The 22489-nt window shown below is 43.9% G+C and overlaps 1 protein-coding gene across 1 annotated transcript in view; it reads right to left on the reverse strand.

Annotated features, from left to right (window-relative positions):
- The window catches only part of LOC143818487 (contactin-associated protein-like 4), a 696988-nt gene that overhangs the window by 36764 nt on the left and 637735 nt on the right, over positions 1-22489 (reverse strand). Inside the window, exon 22 of the mRNA XM_077299784.1 lies at positions 15151-15372. Within this exon, the coding sequence (XP_077155899.1) occupies positions 15151-15372 (222 nt within the window). The remainder of the gene's footprint in view (positions 1-15150; positions 15373-22489) is intronic.

Below are 22489 nucleotides of genomic sequence, written 5' to 3' on the forward strand. Positions count from 1 at the left end.
CTCAGGTTCTAAATTCCTAATTCTAGGAATTTAGGACCTGAGAATTACGTCACGGCTTGTGATTGGTCGCGTGGCACTCACATGGGCGGTCACGACCAATCAGAAGCCGTGACGTCATCTAAGGCCCTGAACGCGCTCATTCTTAGGAAGGAAGGCTGCCGGAAAGAAGCCGAGGGTGAGTATATTCCTATTAGGTATATACTCACCCTCGGACGCGCCCTGCTTCTTTCCGGCAGCCTTCCTTCTTAAGAATGAGCGCGTTCAGGGCCTTAGATGACGTCATGGCTTGTGATTGGTTGCGGCCACCCATGTGACCGCCACGCGACTAATCACAAGCCGTGACGTCATCCCTCAGGTCCTAAATTCACATGGGCGGCCGCGACCAATCAGAAGCCGTGACATCATCTAAGTCCATTCACGCGCTCATTTTAAGCAAAGAAGGCTGCCGGTTACCAGCGGTAAGGTCCAGGCTGCGTCGGAGAGGTGAGTGTTGTGAACTCTGTTTTTGGGCTCCCTCTTGTGGTCACAACTGGTACTGTGTGAGTGCTGTCTTTGGGCTCCCTCTGGTGGTTCTTTGTGTCATTCTGCAGGTCTGAGGCAGGATCAGCTGTCTCGTTATCTCTTAGCTGGTTTGCTATTTAGTTCACCTGGACTCTCAGTTGTTGCCTGCTGTCAATGTCTTCAGTGCTATTTTGGAGCTCTCCTGCAGTCCTTCATTATCAGTCTCTTCAAGAGAAGCTAAGTTTTGCTTAGTTCATTTTTTGACCATCAGTGGTCACGTTTCTTGGTTTATTTTTGTCCAGCTGGCTAATATGTAATTTCCTTGCTTGCTGGTAGCTCTAGGGGGCTGAGTTTCTCCCCTCACACCGTTAGTTGGTGTGGGGGTTCTTGTATTCTCAGCGTGGATATTTTGCATAGGGTTTTTTACTGACCGCACAGTTCCCTATCTGTCTTCTGCTATCTAGTATTAGCGGGCCTCATTTGCTTAATCTGTTTTCATTTCTACGTTTGTTTTTTCCCCTTACCTCACCGTTATAATTTGTTGGGGGCTTCCTATATCTTTGGGGTGATTTCTCTTGAGGCAAGTGAGGTCTTACTTTCCCTCCAGGAGTAGATAGTTTCTCAGGCTGCGTCGAGACGTCCAGGATTTTAGGCACGTTCACCGGCTTCCTTTAGTGTGTTGGTTAGGATCAGGTTTGCGGTCAGTCCAGTTACCACCTCCCTAGAGCTCGTGTCTATGTTCATAAACTTAGCTAGTCCGTTTTGTGATCCTCAGCCACTAGGATCATAACAGTACAGCAGGCCAAAAAAGTGTTTAATGCATCGCAGAAGTGGGATAAGAGAAGCCCTGAGTACAATTTTTTTTTTTCTCTCTATCTTTGCTGCAGTCTGTCCAGCTTCTCTCATCCCCTTAATCTCTGGGTGGTTTTGTGTTCAGCTGCAGACATGGATATTCAGAGTCTGACTTCTAGTGTGGATCATCTTGCTGCAAGGGTGCAAAGCATTCAGGATTTTGTTGTTCATAGCCCTATGTCAGAGCCAAAAATACCTATTCCTGAGTTGTTTTCTGGAGATAGATCTAGGTTTCTGAATTTTAAGAATAATTGTAAATTATTTCTATCTTTGAGACCTCGTTCCTCTGGTGATTCCGCTCAGCAAGTTAAAATTGTTATCTCCTTGTTTCGTGGCGACCCTCAAGATTGGGCCTTCTCTCTGGTGCCAGGAGATCCTGCATTGCTGAATGTGGATGCGTTTTTTCTGGCGCTTGGACTGCTTTATGAGGAACCTAATCTTGAGAACCAGGCAGAAAAGGCCTTGCTGGCTCTTTCTCAGGGCCAGGATGAAGCTGAGGTGTATTGTCAAAAATTTCGGAAATGGTCGGTGCTTACTCAATGGAATGAGTGTGCCCTGGCTGCAAATTTCAGAGAAGGTCTTTCTGAAGCCATTAAAAATGTTATGGTGGGGTTCCCCCCTCCTGCAAGTCTGAATGACTCAATGGCTTTGGCCATTCAGATTGATTGGCGTTTGCGGGAGCGCAAATCTGCGCACCATCTGGCAGTGTTTTCTGAACAGAGACCTGACTATGCAATGTGACCGAGTTCTGATCAGAATTGAGCGGCAAAATCATAGACGTCAAAATGGGTTGTGCTTTTACTGTGGTGATTCAACTCATGTTATCTCAGCATGCTCTAAGCGCGTTAAAAAAATCGCTAAACCTGTCACCATTGGTACTATACAGCCTAAATTCATTTTGTCTGTTACTTTAATTTGTTCTTTGTCATCCTACTCGGTTATGGCTTTTGTGGATTCAGGTGCTGCCCTGAATCTGATGAATTTTTCGTTTGCCAGGCGCTGTGGTTTTGTCCTGGAGCCTTTGGAATTCCCTATTCCACTGAGGGGAATTGATGCTACACCATTGGCTGAGAATAAGCCTCAATATTGGACTCAAGTGACCATGTGCATGACTCCTGTACATCAGGAGGTGATTCGCTTTCTTGTGCTGCATAATTTGCATGATGCTGTCGTGTTGGGTCTGCCATGGCTGCAGGCCCATAATCCAGTTCTGGATTGGAAAGCTATGTCTGTGTCAAGTTGGGGTTGCCAGGGGATTCATGGCGATGCTCCTTTGGTATCAATTGCTTCTTCCACTCCTTCTGAGGTCCCTGAGTTTTTGTCGGACTACCAGGATGTATTTGATGAGCCCAGATCCGGTGCCCTGCCTCCTCACAGGGATTGTGATTGTGCTATAAATTTGATTCCTGGTAGTAAGTTCCCTAAGGGACGACTTTTTAATTTGTCTGTACCAGAACATGCCGCAATGCGGAGCTATATAAAGGAGTCTTTAGAGAAGGAACATATTTGCCCGTCCTCCTCCCCTCTTGGTGCAGGATTCTTTTTTGTGGCCAAGAAGGATGGTTCTCTGAGACCTTGTATAGATTATCGTCTTCTAAATAAAATCACGGTCAAATTTCAGTATCCTTTGCCATTGTTGTCTGATCTGTTTGCTCGGATTAAGGGGTCCAGTTGGTTCACCAAGATAGATCTTCGTGGTGCGTATAACCTTGTGCGCATTAAGCAGGGGGATGAATGGAAAACAGCATTTAATACGCCCGAAGGCCATTTTGAGTACGTGGTGATGCCTTTTGGACTCTCTAATGCTCCTTCTGTGTTCCAGTCCTTCATGCATGACATCTTCCGAGAATATCTGGATAAATTTATGATTGTGTATCTGGATGACATTTTGGTCTTTTCTGAGGACTAGGAGTCCCATGTGAAGCAGGTCAGGATGGTATTTAAGGTCCTGCGTGCTAATGCCTTATTTGTGAAGGGCTCTAAATGTCTCTTCGGAGTACAGAAGGTTTCCTTTTTGGGTTTTATATTTTCTCCTTCTACTATTGAGATGGACCCAGTCAAGGTCCAGGCTATTCATGACTGGACTCAGCCTACATCTGTTAAGAGTCTTCAGAAGTTGTTGGGTTTTGCTAATTTTTACCGTCGCTTCATTGCTAATTTTTCTGGCGTGGTTAAACCCTTGACGGATTTGACCAAGAAGGGTTCTGATGTGACTAATTGGTCTCCTGCGGCTGTGGAAGCCTTTCGGGAGCTGAAGCGCCGGTTTTCTTCGGCTCCAGTTTTGTGTCAGCCTGATGTCTCTCTTCCTTTTCAGGTCGAGGTTAATGCTTCTGAGATTGGAGCAGGGGCTGTTTTGTCGCAGAGAAGCTCTGATTGCTCTGTGATGAAGCCTTGTGCTTTCTTTTCAAGAAAGTTTTCGCCTGCCGAGCGAAATTATGATGTTGGTAATCGGGAGTTGTTGGCTATGAAGTGGGCATTTGAGGAGTGGTGACATTGGCTTGAGGGAGCTAAGTATCGTGTAGTGGTCTTAACTGATCACAAAAATCTGATTTATCTCAAGTCTGCCAAGCGGCTGAATCCTAGACAGGCTCGTTGGTCGTTGTTCTTCTCCCGTTTTGATTTCGTAGTCTCGTACCTGCCTGGTTCGAAGAACGTGAAAGCTGTTGCTCTTTCTAGGAGTTTTGTGCCTGACTCTCCGGGAGTTTCAGAGCCGACTGGTATCCTCAGAGAGGGAGTGATTTTGTCTGCCATTTCCCCAGATTTGCGACGAGTGCTGCAGAAATTTCAGGCGGATAGACCGGACCGTTGCCCACCAGAGAGACTGTTTGTCCCAGATAGATGGACCAGCAGAGTTATTTCCGAGGTTCATTCTTCGGTGTTGGCAGGACATCCTGGGATTTTTGGTACCAGAGATTTGGTGGCTAGGTCCTTCTGGTGGCCTTCCTTGTCGCGGGATGTGCGTTCCTTTGTGCAGTCCTGTGGGATTTGTGCTTGGGCTAAGCCTTGCTGTTCTCGTGCCAGCGGTTTGCTTTTGCCTTTGCATGTCCCGAAGAGGCCTTGGACGCACATTTCCATGGATTTTATTTCGGATCTTCCAGTCTCTCAGAGAATGTCTGTCATCTGGGTGGTGTGTGATCGTTTTTCCAAAATGGTCCATTTGGTGCCCTTGCCTAAGTTGCCTTCCTCCTCCAATTTGGTTCCTCTATTTTTTCAGAATGTGGTTCGCTTGCACGGCATCCCTGAAAATATTGTGTCTGACAGAAGATCCCAGTTTGTGTCCAGATTTTGGCGGATCTTTTGTGCTAAGATGGGCATTGATTTGTCTTTTTCGTCGGCCTTCCATCCTCAGACGAATGGTCAAACCGAGCGAACTAATCAGACCTTGGAAACTTATTTAAGATGTTTTGTTTCTGCTAATCAGGATGATTGGGTGACTTTTTTGCCATTGGCCGAGTTTGCCCTTAATAATCGGGCTAGTTCTGCTACTTTGGTTTCGCCTTTTTTCTGCAATTCTGGTTTTCATCCTCGTTTTTCCTCGGGTCAGGTTGAGCCTTCTGACTGTCCTGGGGTGGATTCCGTGGTGGATAGGTTGCAGCAGATTTGGAACCATGTGGTGGACAATTTGAAGTTGTCACAGGAGAAGGCTCAGCGCTTTGCCAACCGCCGTCGCGGTGTGGGTGCCCGACTTCTTGTTGGGGATTTGGTATGGCTGTCTTCTCGGTATGTTCCTATGAAGGTGTCCTCTCCTAAATTCAAGCATCGCTTCATCAGTCCTTATAAGATTTTGGAAATCCTTAACCCGGTGTCATTTCGTTTGGACCTCCCAGCGTCGTTTGCCATTCATAACGTGTTCCACAGGTCTTTGTTGCGGAGGTATGTGGTGCCTGTGGTTCCTTCTGTTGAACCCCCTGCTCCGGTGCTGGTTGAGGGCGAATTGGAGTACGTGGTGGAGAAGATCTTGGATTCTCGTATTTCTAGATGGAGGCTTCAGTATTTGGTTAAGTGGAAGGGCTATGGTCAGGAGGATAATTCCTGGGTTGTCGCCTCTGATGTTCATGCGGCCGATTTGGTTCATGCCTTCCATGTGGCTCATCCTGATCGCCCTGGGGTTTTTGATGAGGGTTCGGTGACCCCTCCTCAAAGGGGGGGTAATGTTGTGAACTCTGTTTTTGGGCTCCCTCTTGTGGTCACAACTGGTACTGTGTGAGTGCTGTCTTTGGGCTCCCTCTGGTGGTTCTTTGTGTCATTCTGCAGGTCTGAGGCAGGATCAGCTGTCTCGTTATCTCTTAGCTGGTTTCCTATTTAGTTCACCTGGACTCTCAGTTGTTGCCTGCTGTCAATGTCTTCAGTGCTATTTTGGAGCTCTCCTGCAGTCCTTCGTTATCAGTCTCTTCAAGAGAAGCTAAGTTTTGCTTGGTTCATTTTTTGACCATCAGTGGTCACATGTTTCTTGGTTTATTTTTGTCCAGCTTGCTAATATGTGATTTCCTTGCTTGCTGGTAGCTCTAGGGGGCTGAGTTTCTCCCCTCACACCATTAGTTGGTGTGGGGGTTCTTGTATTCTCAGCGTGGATATTTTGCATAGGGTTTTTTACTGACCGCACAGTTCCCTATCTGTCTTCTGCTATCTAGTATTAGCGGGCCTCATTTGCTTAATCTGTTTTCATTTCTACGTTTGTGTTTTCCCCTTACCTCACCGTTATAATTTGTTGGGGGCTTCCTATATCTTTGGGGTGATTTCTCTTGAGGCAAGTGAGGTCTTACTTTCCCTCCAGGAGTAGATAGTTTCTCAGGCTGCGTCGAGACGTCCAGGATTTTAGGCACGTTCACCGGCTTCCTTTAGTGTGTTGGTTAGGATCAGGTTTGCGGTCAGTCCAGTTACCACCTCCCTAGAGCTCGTGTCTATGTTCATAAACTTAGCTAGTCCGTTTTGTGATCCTCAGCCACTAGGATCATAACAGGTGAGTATATCAATATTTTTTATTTTAATTCTTTATTTTACACTTAAATGTGGATTCCGATACCGATTTCCGATATCGCAAACATATCGGAACTCAGTATCGGAATTCCGATGCCAGATTCAGAAGATCGCCGACCTCATGGCCGACCCCACACAGGGGTCGGGTTTCATGAAACCCGACTTTGCCAAAAGTCGGCGACTTCTGAAAATGGCCGACCCGTTTCGCTCAACCCTAATCACAACAACTAGAAATAGCCGTGGAGCGTTCCTGACTCGGCCTAGACGCCTCTTCACAGCCTAAGAGCTAACTACCCCTAAAGATAGAAAATACAGCCTACCTTGCCTCAGAGAAATTCCCCAAAGAAATAGGCAGCCCCCCACACATATTGACTGTGAGTTAAGATGGAAATCACAAACACAGGAATGAAATAGGTTTCAGCAAAGGAGGCCAGACCTTACTACACAGACTGAGGATAGAAAAGGTATCTTTGCGGTCAGCATAAAAAACTAACAAAAAACCACGCAGAGTGTGCAAAAGAGAGCACCGCACCGACTCATGGCGCGGTGATGCCACTCTTCATCCCAGAGCTTCCAGCTAACAAGACAAAATAATAATAGCAAGCTGGACAAAAACACAGTGGTAACAAATAAGAAAGCAAGGACTTAGCTTTTGCTGAAGTAGACAGGTCATCTGAAAGATCCAAGAGAACTGAACCAGTACTAGGACATTGACAGCTGGCATCAAGTAAAGATCTGAGTGGAGTTAAATAAAGCAGCCAGCCAAGGCCTAAACGAGGTCAGCTGGGGAAGGAACCTCAGAACCAGCAGCTCCACTCACAGCCACCAGAGAGAGTCCATGGACAGAACTCGCCGAAGTACCATTCATAACCACAGGAGGGAGTTCGAGAACAGAATTCACAACAGTGGGCCTCACATATGATGGCTGACTATTGCTGGAGCTTGATGAGAGACAACGCAGAAGCTGTACATCACAGATCAGCCAAGAAAAGAAAGTTCAAATAACTGCCATTTGTCATTCATCTGTGTGCCATATATATGTGTTTTTAGATTTTGTAGTTTAATTCCGTAAGTATATTTGATTTGCTATACATAGACTTTGTAATCTTTGTTATTCCTTGATTAAAAATATACAATGTAGTATTGAAAATCATGTGTTTTTATCATACAACATTAGATAGGAGTAATTTTCATCAAAAATTGAAAATCTCGAAATCCTGATGTGATAGCCAAAAACGGAGTTCATATTCGTAATCAGCAGCCAAAATTGACTTAAAATATGCTTTAAAACCTTTTGCCAGAAAAATTGTGTTGACCAGTGTTATTTTTACATTTTACTATTCAGGCACTTAAGATATGTGAAAACACAATGTTTTTATCTTTTAAGTTGCAATATTGCTGTAATAATTATCACTAAATATTTGAGGTTCCTTGCACATATGTACTCAACAAGGCTAAGCTGTCTCTTAGATCTAAGACCATAAAATGAACTCTAGATAGGCAAGAAGCAACTATATTCCATTCTAGTTAAAACCAGCCAGCAAAGGATGGAAACACTGCATGACTGTTATGGTTCTCAATGGCAAGAGAACATAGCCCAGTAAACATAAGTACTAGCTCTTGGAAGGATGGAAACTAAAATGACCATGAACTAAACCTGCCGCACAACTAACAGTAGCCGGGTAGCGTTGCCTACGTTTTTTATCCCTAGACGCCCAGCGCCGGCCGGAGGACTAACTAATCCTGGCAGAGGAAAATATAGTCCTGGCTCACCTCTAGAGAAATTTCCCCGATAGGCAGACAGAGGCCCCCACATATATTGGCGGTGATTTTAGATGAAATGACAAACGTAGTATGAAAATAGGTTTAGCAAAATTGAGGTCCGCTTACTAGATAGCAGGAAGACAGAAAGGGCACTTTCATGGTCAGCTGAAAACCCTATCAAAATACCATCCTGAAATTACTTTAAGACTCTAGTATTAACTCATAACATCAGAGTGGCAATTTCAGATCACAAGAGCTTTCCAGACACAGAAACGAAACTACAGCTGTGAACTGGAACAAAATGCAAAAACAAACGAGGACTAAAGTCCAACTTAGCTGGGAGTTGTCTAGCAGCAGGAACATGCACAGAAAGGCTTCTGATTACAATGTTGACCGGCATGGAAGTGACAGAGGAGCAAGGTTAAATAGCGACTCCCACATCCTGATGGAAACAGGTGAACAGAGGGGATGATGCACACCAGTTCAATTCCACCAGTGGACACCGGGGGAGCCCAAAATCCAATTTCACAACAGTACCCCCCCCTCAAGGAGGGGGCACTGAACCCTCACCAGAACCACCAGGGCGATCAGGATGAGCCCTATGAAAGGCACGGACCAGATCGGAGGCATGAACATCAGAGGCAGTCACCCAAGAATTATCCTCCTGACCGTATCCCTTCCATTTGACCAGATACTGGAGTTTCCGTCTGGAAACACGGGAGTCCAAGATTTTTTCCACAACGTACTCCAACTCGCCCTCAACCAACACCGGAGCAGGAGGCTCAATGGAAGGCACAACCGGTACCTCATACCTGCGCAACAATGACCGATGAAAAACATTATGAATAGAAAAAGATGCAGGGAGGTCCAAACGGAAGGACACAGGGTTAAGAATCTCCAATATCTTGTACGGGCCGATGAACCGAGGCTTAAACTTAGGAGAAGAAACCCTCATAGGGACAAAATGAGAAGACAACCACACCAAGTCCCCAACACAAAGCCGAGGACCAACCCGACGCCGGCGGTTGGCAAAAAGCTGAGTCTTCTCCTGGGACAACTTCAAATTGTCCACTACCTGCCCCCAAATCTGATGCAACCTCTCCACCACAGCATCCACTCCAGGACAATCCGAAGATTCCACCTGACCAGAAGAAAATCGAGGATGAAACCCCGAATTACAGAAAAAAGGAGACACCAAGGTGGCAGAGCTGGCCCGATTATTGAGGGCAAACTCCGCTAAAGGCAAAAAAGCAACCCAATCATCCTGATGTGCAGACACAAAACACCTCAAATATGTCTCCAAGGTCTGATTCGTCCGCTCGGTCTGGCCATTAGTCTGAGGATGGAAAGCAGACGAGAAAGACAAGTCTATGCCCATCCTAGCACAGAATGCTCGCCAAAATCTAGACACGAATTGGGTTCCTCTGTCAGAAACGATATTCTCCGGAATACCATGCAAACGGACCACATTTTGAAAAAACAGAGGAACCAACTCGGAAGAAGAAGGCAACTTAGGCAGGGGAACCAAATGGACCATCTTAGAGAAACGGTCACACACCACCCAGATGACAGACATCTCCTGAGAAACAGGAAGATCCGAAATAAAATCCATAGAGATGTGCGTCCAGGGCCTCTTCGGGATAGGCAAGGGCAACAACAATCCACTAGCCCGAGAACAACAAGGCTTGGCCCGAGCACAAACGTCACAAGACTGCACAAAGCCTCGCACATCTCGAGACAGGGAAGGCCACCAGAAGGACCTTGCCACCAAATCCCTGGTACCAAAGATTCCAGGATGACCTGTCAACGCAGAAGAATGAACCTCAGAAATGACTTTACTGGTCCAATCATCAGGAACAAACAGTCTACCAGGTGGGCAACGATCAGGTCTATCCGCCTGAAACTCCTGCAAGGCCCGCCGCCGGTCTGGAGAAACGGCAGACAATATCACTCCATCCTTAAGGATACCTGTAGGTTCAGAGTTACCAGGGGAGTCAGGCTCAAAACTCCTAGAAAGGGCATCCACCTTAACATTCTTAGAACCCGGCAGGTAGGACACCACAAAATTAAACCGAGAGAAAAACAACGACCAGCGCGCCTGTCTAGGATTCAGGCATCTGGCGGACTCAAGATAAATTAGATTTTTGTGGTCAGTCAATACCACCACCTGATGTCTAGCCCCCTCAAGCCAATGACGCCACTCCTCAAAAGCCCACTTCATGGCCAAAAGCTCCCGATTCCCAACATCATAATTCCGCTCGGCGGGCGAAAATTTACGCGAGAAAAAGGCACAAGGTCTCATCACGGAACAATCGGAACTTCTCTGCGACAAAACTGCCCCAGCTCCGATTTCCGAAGCGTCGACCTCAACCTGAAAAGGAAGAGCAACATCAGGCTGACGCAACACAGGGGCGGAAGAAAAGCGGCGCTTAAGCTCCCGAAAGGCCTCCACAGCAGCATGGGACCAATCAGCAACATCAGCACCCTTCTTAGTCAAATCAGTCAATGGTTTAACAACATCAGAAAAACCAGCAATAAATCGACGATAAAAGTTAGCAAAGCCCAAAAATTTCTGAAGACTCTTAAGAGAAGAGGGTTGCGTCCAATCACAAATAGCCTGAACCTTGACAGGATCCATCTCGATGGAAGAGGGGGAAAAAATATATCCCAGAAAGGAAATCTTCTGTACCCCAAAAACGCACTTAGAACCCTTCACACACAAGGAATTAGACCGCAAAACCTGAAAAACCCTCCTGACCTGCTGGACATGAGAGTCCCAGTCATCCGAAAAAATCAAAATATCATCCAGATACACAATCATAAATTTATCCAAATAATCACGGAAAATGTCATGCATAAAGGACTGAAAGACTGAAGGGGCATTTGAAAGACCAAAAGGCATCACCAAATACTCAAAGTGGCCCTCGGGCGTATTAAATGCGGTCTTCCACTCATCCCCCTGCTTAATTCGCACCAAATTATACGCCCCACGGAGATCTATCTTAGAGAACCACTTGGCCCCCTTTATGCGAGCAAACAAATCAGTCAGCAGTGGCAACGGATATTGATATTTAACCGTGATTTTATTCAAAAGCCGATAATCAATACACGGTCTTAAAGAGCCATCTTTCTTAGCCACAAAGAAAAAACCGGCTCCTAAGGGAGATGACGAAGGACGAATATGTCCCTTTTCCAAGGACTCCTTTATATATTCTCGCATAGCAGCATGTTCAGGCACAGACAGATTAAATAAACGACCCTTAGGGTATTTACTACCCGGAATCAAATCTATGGCACAATCGCACTCCCGGTGCGGAGGTAATGAACCAAGCTTAGGTTCTTCAAAAACGTCACGATATTCAGTCAAGAATTCAGGAATCTCAGAGGGAATAGATGATGAAATGGAAACCACAGGTACGTCCCCATGCGTCCCCTTACATCCCCAGCTTAACACAGACATAGCTTTCCAGTCAAGGACTGGGTTATGAGATTGCAGCCATGGCAATCCAAGCACCAACACATCATGTAGGTTATACAGCACAAGAAAGCGAATAATCTCCTGATGATCCGGATTAATCCGCATAGTTACTTGTGTCCAGTATTGTGGTTTATTACTAGCCAATGGGGTGGAGTCAATCCCCTTCAGGGGTATAGGAGTTTCAAGAGGCTCCAAATCATACCCACAGCGTTTGGCAAAGGACCAATCCATAAGACTCAAAGCGGCGCCAGAGTCGACATAGGCATCCGCGGTAATAGATGATAAAGAACAAATCAGGGTCACAGATAGAATAAACTTAGACTGTAAAGTGCCAATTGAAACAGACTTATCAAGCTTCTTAGTACGCTTAGAGCATGCTGATATAACATGAGTTGAATCACCGCAATAGAAGCACAACCCATTTTTTCGTCTTAAATTCTGCCGTTCACTTCTGGACAGAATTCTATCACATTGCATATTCTCTGGCGTCTTCTCAGTAGACACCGCCAAATGGTGCACAGGTTTGCGCTCCCGCAGACGCCTATCGATCTGGATAGCCATTGTCATGGACTCATTCAGACCCGCAGGCACAGGGAACCCCACCATAACATCCTTAATGGCATCAGAGAGACCCTCTCTGAAATTCGCCGCCAGGGCGCACTCATTCCACTGAGTAAGCACAGCCCATTTACGGAATTTCTGGCAGTATATTTCAGCTTCGTCTTGCCCCTGAGATAGGGACATCAAGGCCTTTTCCGCCTGAAGCTCTAACTGAGGTTCCTCATAAAGCAACCCCAAGGCCAGAAAAAACGCATCCACATTGAGCAACGCAGGATCCCCTGGAGCCAATGCAAAAGCCCAATCCTGAGGGTCGCCCCGGAGCAAGGAAATCACAATCCTGACCTGCTGAGCAGGATCTCCAGCAGAGCGAGATTTCAGGGACAAAAACAACTTGCAATTATTTTTGAAATTTTGAAAGCAAGATCTATTCCCCGAGAAAAATTCAGGCAAAGGAATTCTAGGTTCAGATATAGGAACATGAACAACAAAATCTTGTAAATTTTGAACTTTCGTGGTGAGATTATTCAAACCTGCAGCTAAACTCTGAATATCCATTTTAAACAGGTGAACACAGAGCCATTCCAGGATTAGAAGGAGAGAGAGAGAGAGAAAGGCTGCAATATAGGCAGACTTGCAAGAGATTCAATTACAAGCACACTCAGAACTGAAGGGAAGGGAAAAAAAAAAAAAAATCTTCAGCAGACTTCTCTTTTCTCTCCTTTCTCTGTCAATTAATTTAACCCTTTTTGGCCGGTCAAACTGTTATGGTTCTCAATGGCAAGAGAACATAGCCCAGTAAACATAAGTACTAGCTCTTGGAAGGATGGAAACTAAACTGACCATGAACTAAACCTGCCGCACAACTAACAGTAGCCGGGTAGCGTTGCCTACGTTTTTTATCCCTAGACGCCCAGCGCCGGCCGGAGGACTAACTAATCCTGGCAGAGGAAAATATAGTCCTGGCTCACCTCTAGAGAAATTTCCCCGATAGGCAGACAGAGGCCCCCACATATATTGGCGGTGATTTTAGATGAAATGACAAACGTAGTATGAAAATAGGTTTAGCAAAATTGAGGTCCGCTTACTAGATAGCAGGAAGACAGAAAGGGCACTTTCATGGTCAGCTGAAAACCCTATCAAAATACCATCCTGAAATTACTTTAAGACTCTAGTATTAACTCATAACATCAGAGTGGCAATTTCAGATCACAAGAGCTTTCCAGACACAGAAAAAACTACAGCTGTGAACTGGAACAAAATGCAAAAACAAACGAGGACTAAAGTCCAACTTAGCTGGGAGTTGTCTAGCAGCAGGAACATGCACAGAAAGGCTTCTGATTACAATGTTGACCGGCATGGAAGTGACAGAGGAGCAAGGTTAAATAGCGACTCCCACATCCTGATGGAAACAGGTGAACAGAGGGGATGATGCACACCAGTTCAATTCCACCAGTGGCCACCGGGGGAGCCCAAAATCCAATTTCACAACACATGACCAAATTTACAACCCTCAGATGTACAATGCAAAATAAAGAAAAAAATATCTGGCTATTTTTTATAACTTAGTGCAGTGTTCCCCAACTCCAGTCCTCAAGAGCCACCAACAGATTATGTTTTCAGGATTTACTTAGTGTTGCCCAGGTTATGGAGTTTTCACTTGTGCAATACTACTGGAGATGTAGAACACTGCCTCAGTGCGTACAAGGTATTTCAAAAATTTGGTGTTTGTATGAATATGATAAACTCCCATAAAGCACAGATTTTATATCTGCAACCAATAGTTTTTAATAGAAACTGTCAATCGATTCATGCTGTGCGAACCATGGTCAAAATGAACCATAGCCTGGCTACACAATTGCAGTTAGTTATGTTTTTCTGTTAAACGCTCTGGCATTTCAGAGAAAACATAGTTTAAAACATCGGGCCAAAGACTATAGGCAGAGATGAGACTAGTCAAGTGCTGTCCCAGGCCATCTTCTCACCACTCCAGGTGTTGATGTAAACACAAAAGAGAGATCGGTCAATCAACTAGAGCGGTGCGATAAGACGACTTCAAAGGGTAACTCCAGGCTTGTCTTGTCTCTACTAGAGATGAGCTAACCCGATCTTTAAAAGTTCAGGGTTCATACCAGATACCCAGGAGTTTACTTTAGTGTTCACAATTCCGGATGGAGAGAGAGTACTCTACTTCTTTTGGCAGCCCCCTACCACTTACTAAGTTAATTTTACAGCACCAAAGTTCTGGTCCACCTTGTCTATGGGTTTGGTTTCTGGTTAAAGTTAGGGTTGAGCTCTGGTTCCCAAACTGAATTTTGGACTAAAGTTTGGTTGAACCTGACGAACCCGAACATCCACGGGTCCACTCTTCCTTCACCTCTACCTATGGTCTCCGGATGGGTATTTCAAAGTATGTTTTCTCTGAAATGCCTGAGGATTTCAGTTTTAAGAGAAAAACATATCTGGTAATCATGCAGCAAAACTCTGAATTACGCTGCACGGGGTTTAGGCAGCATGAATTTATTAACAGCTTCGCTTTAAAAATCAATAAGCCAAAGTGAAAGTATAAAAGAGAAACAATGTGATAGATTTATGAACTGTCTAAAAGAAACCTTTCATTGTATCAATCACAACACAGCTTCAATTTTTCATATCGCTCCTGAAAAATGAATGCTGCTACAGTATAGGATTACTTTAGAGATTATGAAATCTCATACCTGGCAAAGTCCAAACCTACAAAGCTGGCAAATGAGGTGCATGCAATAGAAAATATCAGATTACTGTGCATACTCAACAGACCAGTGTGGAAACTGGAAAATTTCATATTTTATTCAATTTATCCATGGACCATCACATTACAAATATAAATGATACATTGTATAAGTCATACAGTGTTTTAACGAGATATTCATTTTAGGTTGGAATTCTGGAAATGTGTTCATAGAGGAATAGAAGGAAAAAGTGTCTTTGTCTAAATTAGTATTTTTAATTTAAAAATAAACAATTTTGAGTAAAATTACCTGCAAACGAGTGGGTTGTTTCACCGGATCCTGCGTCTTCTCCATTTATTGATCCACAACTAGATTCTATAATATGCCCCTTTATTCGTATTTGAGAAGTAAGATTGTTTTTGAAAGCGATCTTTAGTGGTACGATGTTATTGAAACGCACAGCCGAAAGGCACCCAATAAATCCATTAGCACCTGCCTTCATAGTCTCTAAGTCGACATAAGAGTCCTCAGCTACAAAAATAAACACATACTTTAAGATAGCTTGCCTATATATTGTCAGATTCATTTCTGTCTTACATGAACAAAGCAGATCTTTTATAGATGACAATAAAATAACTGATGACAAGTGATGAGCGAAAGGGCTCAGATAAGGCACTATCCTAGCATGCTTGTGTGCTATCTGAGTGTCTTTGGTGTGCTCGAAAAAGATTTTAGAGTCCCAGTGTCTGCATGTCTCGCGGCTGTTTGACAGCTGCAATCCATGCAGGGATTGCTTAACAAACAGACAATACTTGCATGTGTTATGGCAGTCCGGCAGCTGTGATACACATGTAGCTGGGGGGACTCAAACATATTTTTCATGCACGCCCTACACCATTTCTCCCTACCTGCTTAATTTCTCAATGTGTTTTTTTAATGTACTTTCTCAAACATGTTGTCACAGGAGGCTGACGTTGCACTCACTCCTTGCAGCATCCATTGCCCTTCCTGGAACAGGGTGTCACAATGGGCAGCACTGCAGGTACTAACTAGAAGACAAATGAAGACTTATTTGGTGCTAAAAGCTTGGGGGAAGCAGTGGTTTAATTCACTTCTTCTTTCTCCTCCCCCTAATGATGTCTTCTTTCACAGAAGCTATGTCAGCCACATATCTCCCACTACCCAAGTTCTAGGATGTCTTTACACTGGGTGACAATGCAAGTAACTAGTAAGTATCTGCAATGTTTCCCCCTTTTATGTCCTGTTCCCGGAGGAGCATGGGATCTTGTGGGGAGTGAGTGCAACTCTAGTCTCTTGTGACATCACATTTGAGACTCCTCTCAAATGAAATGTCACAGGAAATACAGGAAAAGTACAGATTTAGAGATTACGTAGATAGTAAAAGGTTTTGGGGTATTGTGTAATAAAGGAAATTACAAAAGTGGGTAGGGTGTAAGGATGGATATTAAGAAAATGCATTTTAAGTGCTGTACAATCCATTTAAAGATGTTTCCTTTTGCTCAGCAATACCACCACTATTATAGTCCAAAAGTTGGATATAAATCCAGCATGGATTTTGTTTTACATTTTTGGATAGAAAAAAGAGGCAATGAATTGTCATTGAAATGTAATGCTTAGGTAAACTTGTCTAATAGCAAAACATATACATTTTTTAATTAGCATTGCTTAATTGAATTTCTAAAGTTAATAGAGTCCCATAAAAATCCAAAAGCTCATTATTTATACCCAGTCCTTATTATTTGTTTTGCATGAATACAAGGTTATATGTGAGTTAATATGCTTTCAGTAAATGCACTCAAGACTTGGTGGGGCTCCTTTTGCATCAATTACTGCATCAATGCTGCATGGCATGGATGCGATCAGCCTGTGGCACTGCTGAAGTGTTATCTCCAGATACTGTTTTTTCTAAACCAGGTTTTGGTACTTTTGGCAGTGTGGACAGGTGCCAAGTCCTGCTCGATAATGAAATTTCCATATCCAAAAAGCTTGTTGGCAGAGGGAAGCATGAAGTGCTCTAACATTTACTGGTACATGGCTCTGCTGATTTTGGTCTTAATAAAACACTTAATAAAACACTGTGGACCTACACCAGCAGGTGACTTTGCTCCCCAAACCATCACTGATTGTGGAAACTTCACTGATCGTTGCAACTTCACATTAGACCCCAAGCAGCTTGGATTGTGTGCCTCTCCACTCTTCCTCCAGACTCGGTGACCATGATTTCCAAATGAAATTCAAAATTTACTTTTATCTGAAAACAACACCTTGGACCACTGAGCAACAGTCCAGTTCTTTTTCTCTTTGGCCCAGGTAATATGCTTCTGGCATTCTTTATTGGTCATGAGTGACTTTACACATGGAATGCGACACTTGTAGCCCATGTCCTGGATATATCTTTGTGTGGGGGCTCTTGAAGCAATGACTCCAGCAGCAGTAAGCCATAATAATCATTAACATTAACAGAAATAAACACTTGAAATAGATCACTTTTTTTGTAATGACGCTATATATGAGTTTCACTTTTTGTATTGAAGATCTGAAATAAATTTACTTTTTGATGATATTCTAATTTTGTGAGAAGCACCTGTATATATTTAATCACAATATTTATACATTTTCTAAGGGCGCTTTTTCAGGTTTTATGCCATTCTAATCTTAGAGAATTGCAAATGCTGTAGCTTTACTAATTCTACTATTATCTATCATATTTATTTTTTAACACATCTGATAATTTTAAGAGTACTGGTGATATTTATGTGTGCCTCAACTTTATCTTCATAGGTTTGACAATTATTTACTGAGGGCCGAATTTATGATGATTGGCATCAGTAAAAAAATATATCTAATTTATGCATTTATTGCCTAAAGTATAATATTTTCATGAAGTTAAAGCATATTTTCTCTTTTAATTCTAGTGTTACATTAATATTGATTGTTGTGACTAAGTGTAATTAAATATTTGCCACCACAACAGTGATATTCTTGTTGAACATGTTTCTTCTTGTTTCTTCAAATTTCAAATGCAATTAAATTGACAGTCTTGGAACACATTGTCAAGGGAATGTTTTACCCTTAAACCTTTGCTCGAATTAGTTATAACATAGCACATGTTACTTCAACAAAACACTTACTAGACAGGTTTAATACAATGGTTAAAGCATGTTTTCTTAGCTTACATCCCACTCATGGATGCTTTTTGTGGTGTTTATTAAAGTGTGACTTAAGTATCACAAGTATAAACATTACAGAATCTTTCTGTTTTACGATATACATAATTTTTATGCAAAAAATTATAAAACTTTTTCTCCTTCCAAATATAATTTACTATTGCATGTTCCTCACTTTGCTTTTGGAAATTGACAACTGAATCATGCTGCCCAAGCAATGGCAGCCTAAATCTGGAGACTGGCTTTGTTAATATAATAATGTATATTTTGTGGTGAAATGACATGACATTTCTAAAAAAAAACAACTTTAAAATACAGCCATGGACAATGAAACTAGGATGATTAGTCCATGAGGCAGGCAACTGGAGGCTTCTAATAACCCCACTGCAGTAGAATGACAGGTCTTTATGTGTGTCGAAGGAGGAGCTTTCTAATCGAAGGGAGTGGGGATAAGAAGAAACATATGGTGACATCCCTCCTGGACTACTTATTGTTTTCACATCGTTCCTGGATGACTTTTAATTTTTTTTTCTGAAATGCTATAGAATTCTGGCCTTTGATCCATGTTGCCCTTGGTTCAGGCAGCATAAATCAATTATTAGATTTTCTTTAAGATAACATGTGATATTAAACAAAGGGACTTCTATATAACACAAATTAATTGAGCTATTCAACACCAATATCATCCACAGTACTGTATTTTTCGGACTATAAGACGAACCGGACCATAACACGCACCTTGGTTTTATAGTAGAAAATTAGAAAAAAATTGAAGCAAAAAATGTGGTAAATTCAGTACTTAATATCCCCTATCCTGGTACAGTATATATGGCCCCCTTATTCCCATCCTCGCATGCATGGCACCCTCATGCCTATTCTGGTAAGCATGGCCTCATCATTCTGGTTTGCATGGCCCCCTCATCCCTATTCTGGCATTCATGGCCCCCTCATCCCCATTCTTGTATGCATGGTCCCCTTATTCCTTTCCTGGTAAGCATGGCCCTCCTCATCACCATCTTGGTATGCATGGCCCCCTCATCCCCTTCCTGGTATGCAAGGCCCCCTCATCCCCATCCTGGTATGCATTGCCTCCTCATCCCCATCCTGGTATGCATGGTCCCCTCATCCCTATCCTGGTATGCATGGCCATCTCACCGCTATACTGGTATGCATGGAACCTCATTCCTAGCATGGTAGGAATGGACCCTCATCCCTATCCTGGTATGCATGGCCCCATCCTTATCCTCATATGATTGGCCCCCATCCTAGTCTGCATGGTGAATGGCCCCGTCATCCCTATCCTGATATGCAGGGACCTCATCTCCATCATGGTATGCATGGCCCTATCCTTATCCTGGTATGCAGAGCTCCCATCTCCATTCTGCCATGCATGCCACTATGCTTATCCTGGTATGCAGGGACCCCATCTCCGTTCTGGTAAGCATGGCCTTATCATGGTATGATTGGTCACCATCCCCATACTGGTATGTAGAAACCCCATCAGAAAACATAAAAAACCATAAACCATTATACCTACCATCCTGCGATCCTTTGCAGCATCCTGTTGCAATGCCAGCAGCTGCTTTATGCTAGTGAGTAGCGCATGTCAGTGGCATCATGGGCTTCTTACAAGCTGCCTAAATACTCACTGCTCATCACACCGGGACTATGTGCGTGGAGCACAGTTAATATTCATTGCTCTTTAGTTGCCAACAGTTTTAGCTGCAACTGCTGGCTTCCTGCAGCTGCCGGGCTTCCCCATGTGCCGCTACTAGTGTTGAGCGATACCGTCCGATACTTGAAAGTATCAGTATCGGAAAGTATCGGCCGATACTGGCAAAGTATCGGATCTAATCCGATACCGATACCCGATACCAACACAAGTCAATGGGACTCAAGTATCGGACGGTATCCCTGATGGTTCCCAGGGTCTGAAGGAGAGGAAACTCTCCTTCAGGCCCTGGGATCCATATTACTGTGTAAAATAAAGAATTAAAATAAAAAATATTGCTATACTCACCTCTCCGACGCAGCCTGCACCTTACCGAGGGAACCGGCAGCCTTCTTTGCTTAAAATGCGCGCGTTTACTGCCTTCCGTGACGTCACGGCTTCTGATTGGTCGCGTGCCGCCCATGTGACGGCGACGCGACCAATCACAACAAGCCGTGATGTAATTTCAGGTCCTGAATGCCTAATTCTAGGCATTCAGGATTTGAAAATTACGTCACGGCTTGTGATTGGTCGCGTGCTGCCCATGTGACCGCGACGCGACCAATCACAACAAGCCGTGACGTAATTTTCAGGTCCTGAATGCCTAATTCTAGGCATTCAGGATTTGAAAATTACGTCACGGCTTGTGATTGGTCGCGTCGCGGTCACATGGGTGGCACGAGACCAATCACAAGCCGTGACGTAATTTTCAAATCCTGAATGCCTAGAATTAGGCATTCAGGACCTGAAATTGCGTCACGGCTTGTTGTGATTGGTCGCGTCGCGGTCACATGGGCGGCACGCGACCAATCAGAAGCCGTGACGTCACGGAAGGCAGTAAACGCGCGCATTTTAAGCAAAGAAGGCTGCCGGTTCCCTCGGTGAGGTGCAGGCTGCGTCGGAGAGGTGAGTATAGCAATATTTTTTATTTTAATTCTTTATTTTACACATTGCTATTAATCCCGATACCGATTCCCGATATCACAAAAGTATCGGATCTCGGTATCGGAATTCCGATACCCGCAAGTATCGGCCGATACCCGATACTTGCGGTATCGGAATGCTCAACACTAGCCGCTACTAAAGGGAATGAATATTCACTACATTCCATGCCTCTGGGAGTGGAGAGCAGTGAATATTCATTGCCTTCAGTAGCAAACACACGCGTACGTCCATCAGCTGCAAGAAGATGGTGGCTGTGCTCGGTATTAAAGAAAAATTTATATTCACTACTTTCCACACCTAATTTTTGTGCCAGAAGCAGTGTGTTTGGAGTCGAGTTTCCTCTGCTGCACAGGGGGAATCTCAATCCGTGTCTGCTGCGGTCTCCCATTCTGCATTGGCCACAGTGGAGCCTGCTCAGCGGAGACGTCGGTCCCAGCATCTCACTGAGTCTGATTCTGTGCAAAGGGTTACTGCTGCCTCTCCAGGCTCTGCTATTGTACCCTGCACTGATCTACGGCGAACAGGCTTTTCTGGGACTAAGTCCTGCTTTGCACACACTGAGCATGCCCAGGGTAAGATCTCTCAGTGGAGATCAAGGGTCACATGTTCAGGTACTGCAGCCAAATCTATTGGTCTTTCTAGAAAGGTCCTGTAGGTAAGCAGGCTCTGTAGCAGTCTTCCATTGGTCCTCTTTTGGAAGGTCCTGTACGTGCTGCAGCTATTTAAGGCTCGCATGGCCGCACGGCCATGCGCTAGTATCTTCTAAAGTTACATGCTTTGCGCCACTGTGGTCATATGCGTGAATATGTTCAGGGACCCGGCTGAAATAAGCCCCTAGAATGCTGGCACCTCCAGCGAGGAGATTGTGTATGAGAGTATTCAGGGACCCGGCTGAAATAAGCCCCTAGAATGCTGGCACCTCCGGCGAGGAGTGTTGTGTGCATGCATGATCACTGACTGCTCTCTTCTGGGTAGTTAGCCTGTGTCTCTGTGAGAGTTAACAAGGCACAGAGCTTAGCTTTCTCGGCCGCTCTGTGAAGCTAACAGAGCTGGTTAATACCGCCATATTGTGCCGCCATTCACTTAGCGGCAGGATATTTCCTGCACGGTGGATCCCGGGTTGCGAACACACCAATCACATCAATAAATATATTCAGTGCGTTTTGCAAACCCTAACACAGTGTGAAAGACTGGTGGAAAACATGCCAAGACAGATGAAAGCTGTGATTAAAACTCATGGTTATTCCACAAAATATTGATTTCTGAATTCTTCCTAAGCTAAAACATCAGTATTGTTGTTTCTAAATGATTATGAACTTGTTTTCTTTGCATTATTTGAGGTCTGCAAGCAATGCATTTTTTTTTCTTTTGACCATTTCTCCTTTTCAGAAAAAAATACAAAATCTATGGCTAGGAACTTCGGAGATATGTTGTCAGAAGTTTATAGAATAAACAAACAATTTACATTTTACTCAAAAATATACCTATGAAGAGAAAAATCAGACAAACTGAACATTTTGCAGTGGTAACTTACTCTCTTCTTCCCCACCATCCTGTAGAATGTAAGTTCCCAAGGACAGGGTCCTCTCCCCTCTGTATCAGTCTGTAATTGTTAGTTTGTTTACTGTAAGTGATATCTGTAATTTGTATGTAACCCCTTCTTCACGTACAGCATCATGAAATCAATGGTGCTATATAAATAATAATAATAATAATAATAATAATAATATGAAATAAATTAGTGGTGGCATTCCAAGAAGGTATATGTTAGGGTTGGTGAATTGCACTAAATTAAATAAAACTA

Source organism: Ranitomeya variabilis, chromosome 1, assembly GCF_051348905.1.
Source record: "Ranitomeya variabilis isolate aRanVar5 chromosome 1, aRanVar5.hap1, whole genome shotgun sequence".
Classification (NCBI taxonomy): Eukaryota; Metazoa; Chordata; class Amphibia; order Anura; family Dendrobatidae; genus Ranitomeya; species Ranitomeya variabilis.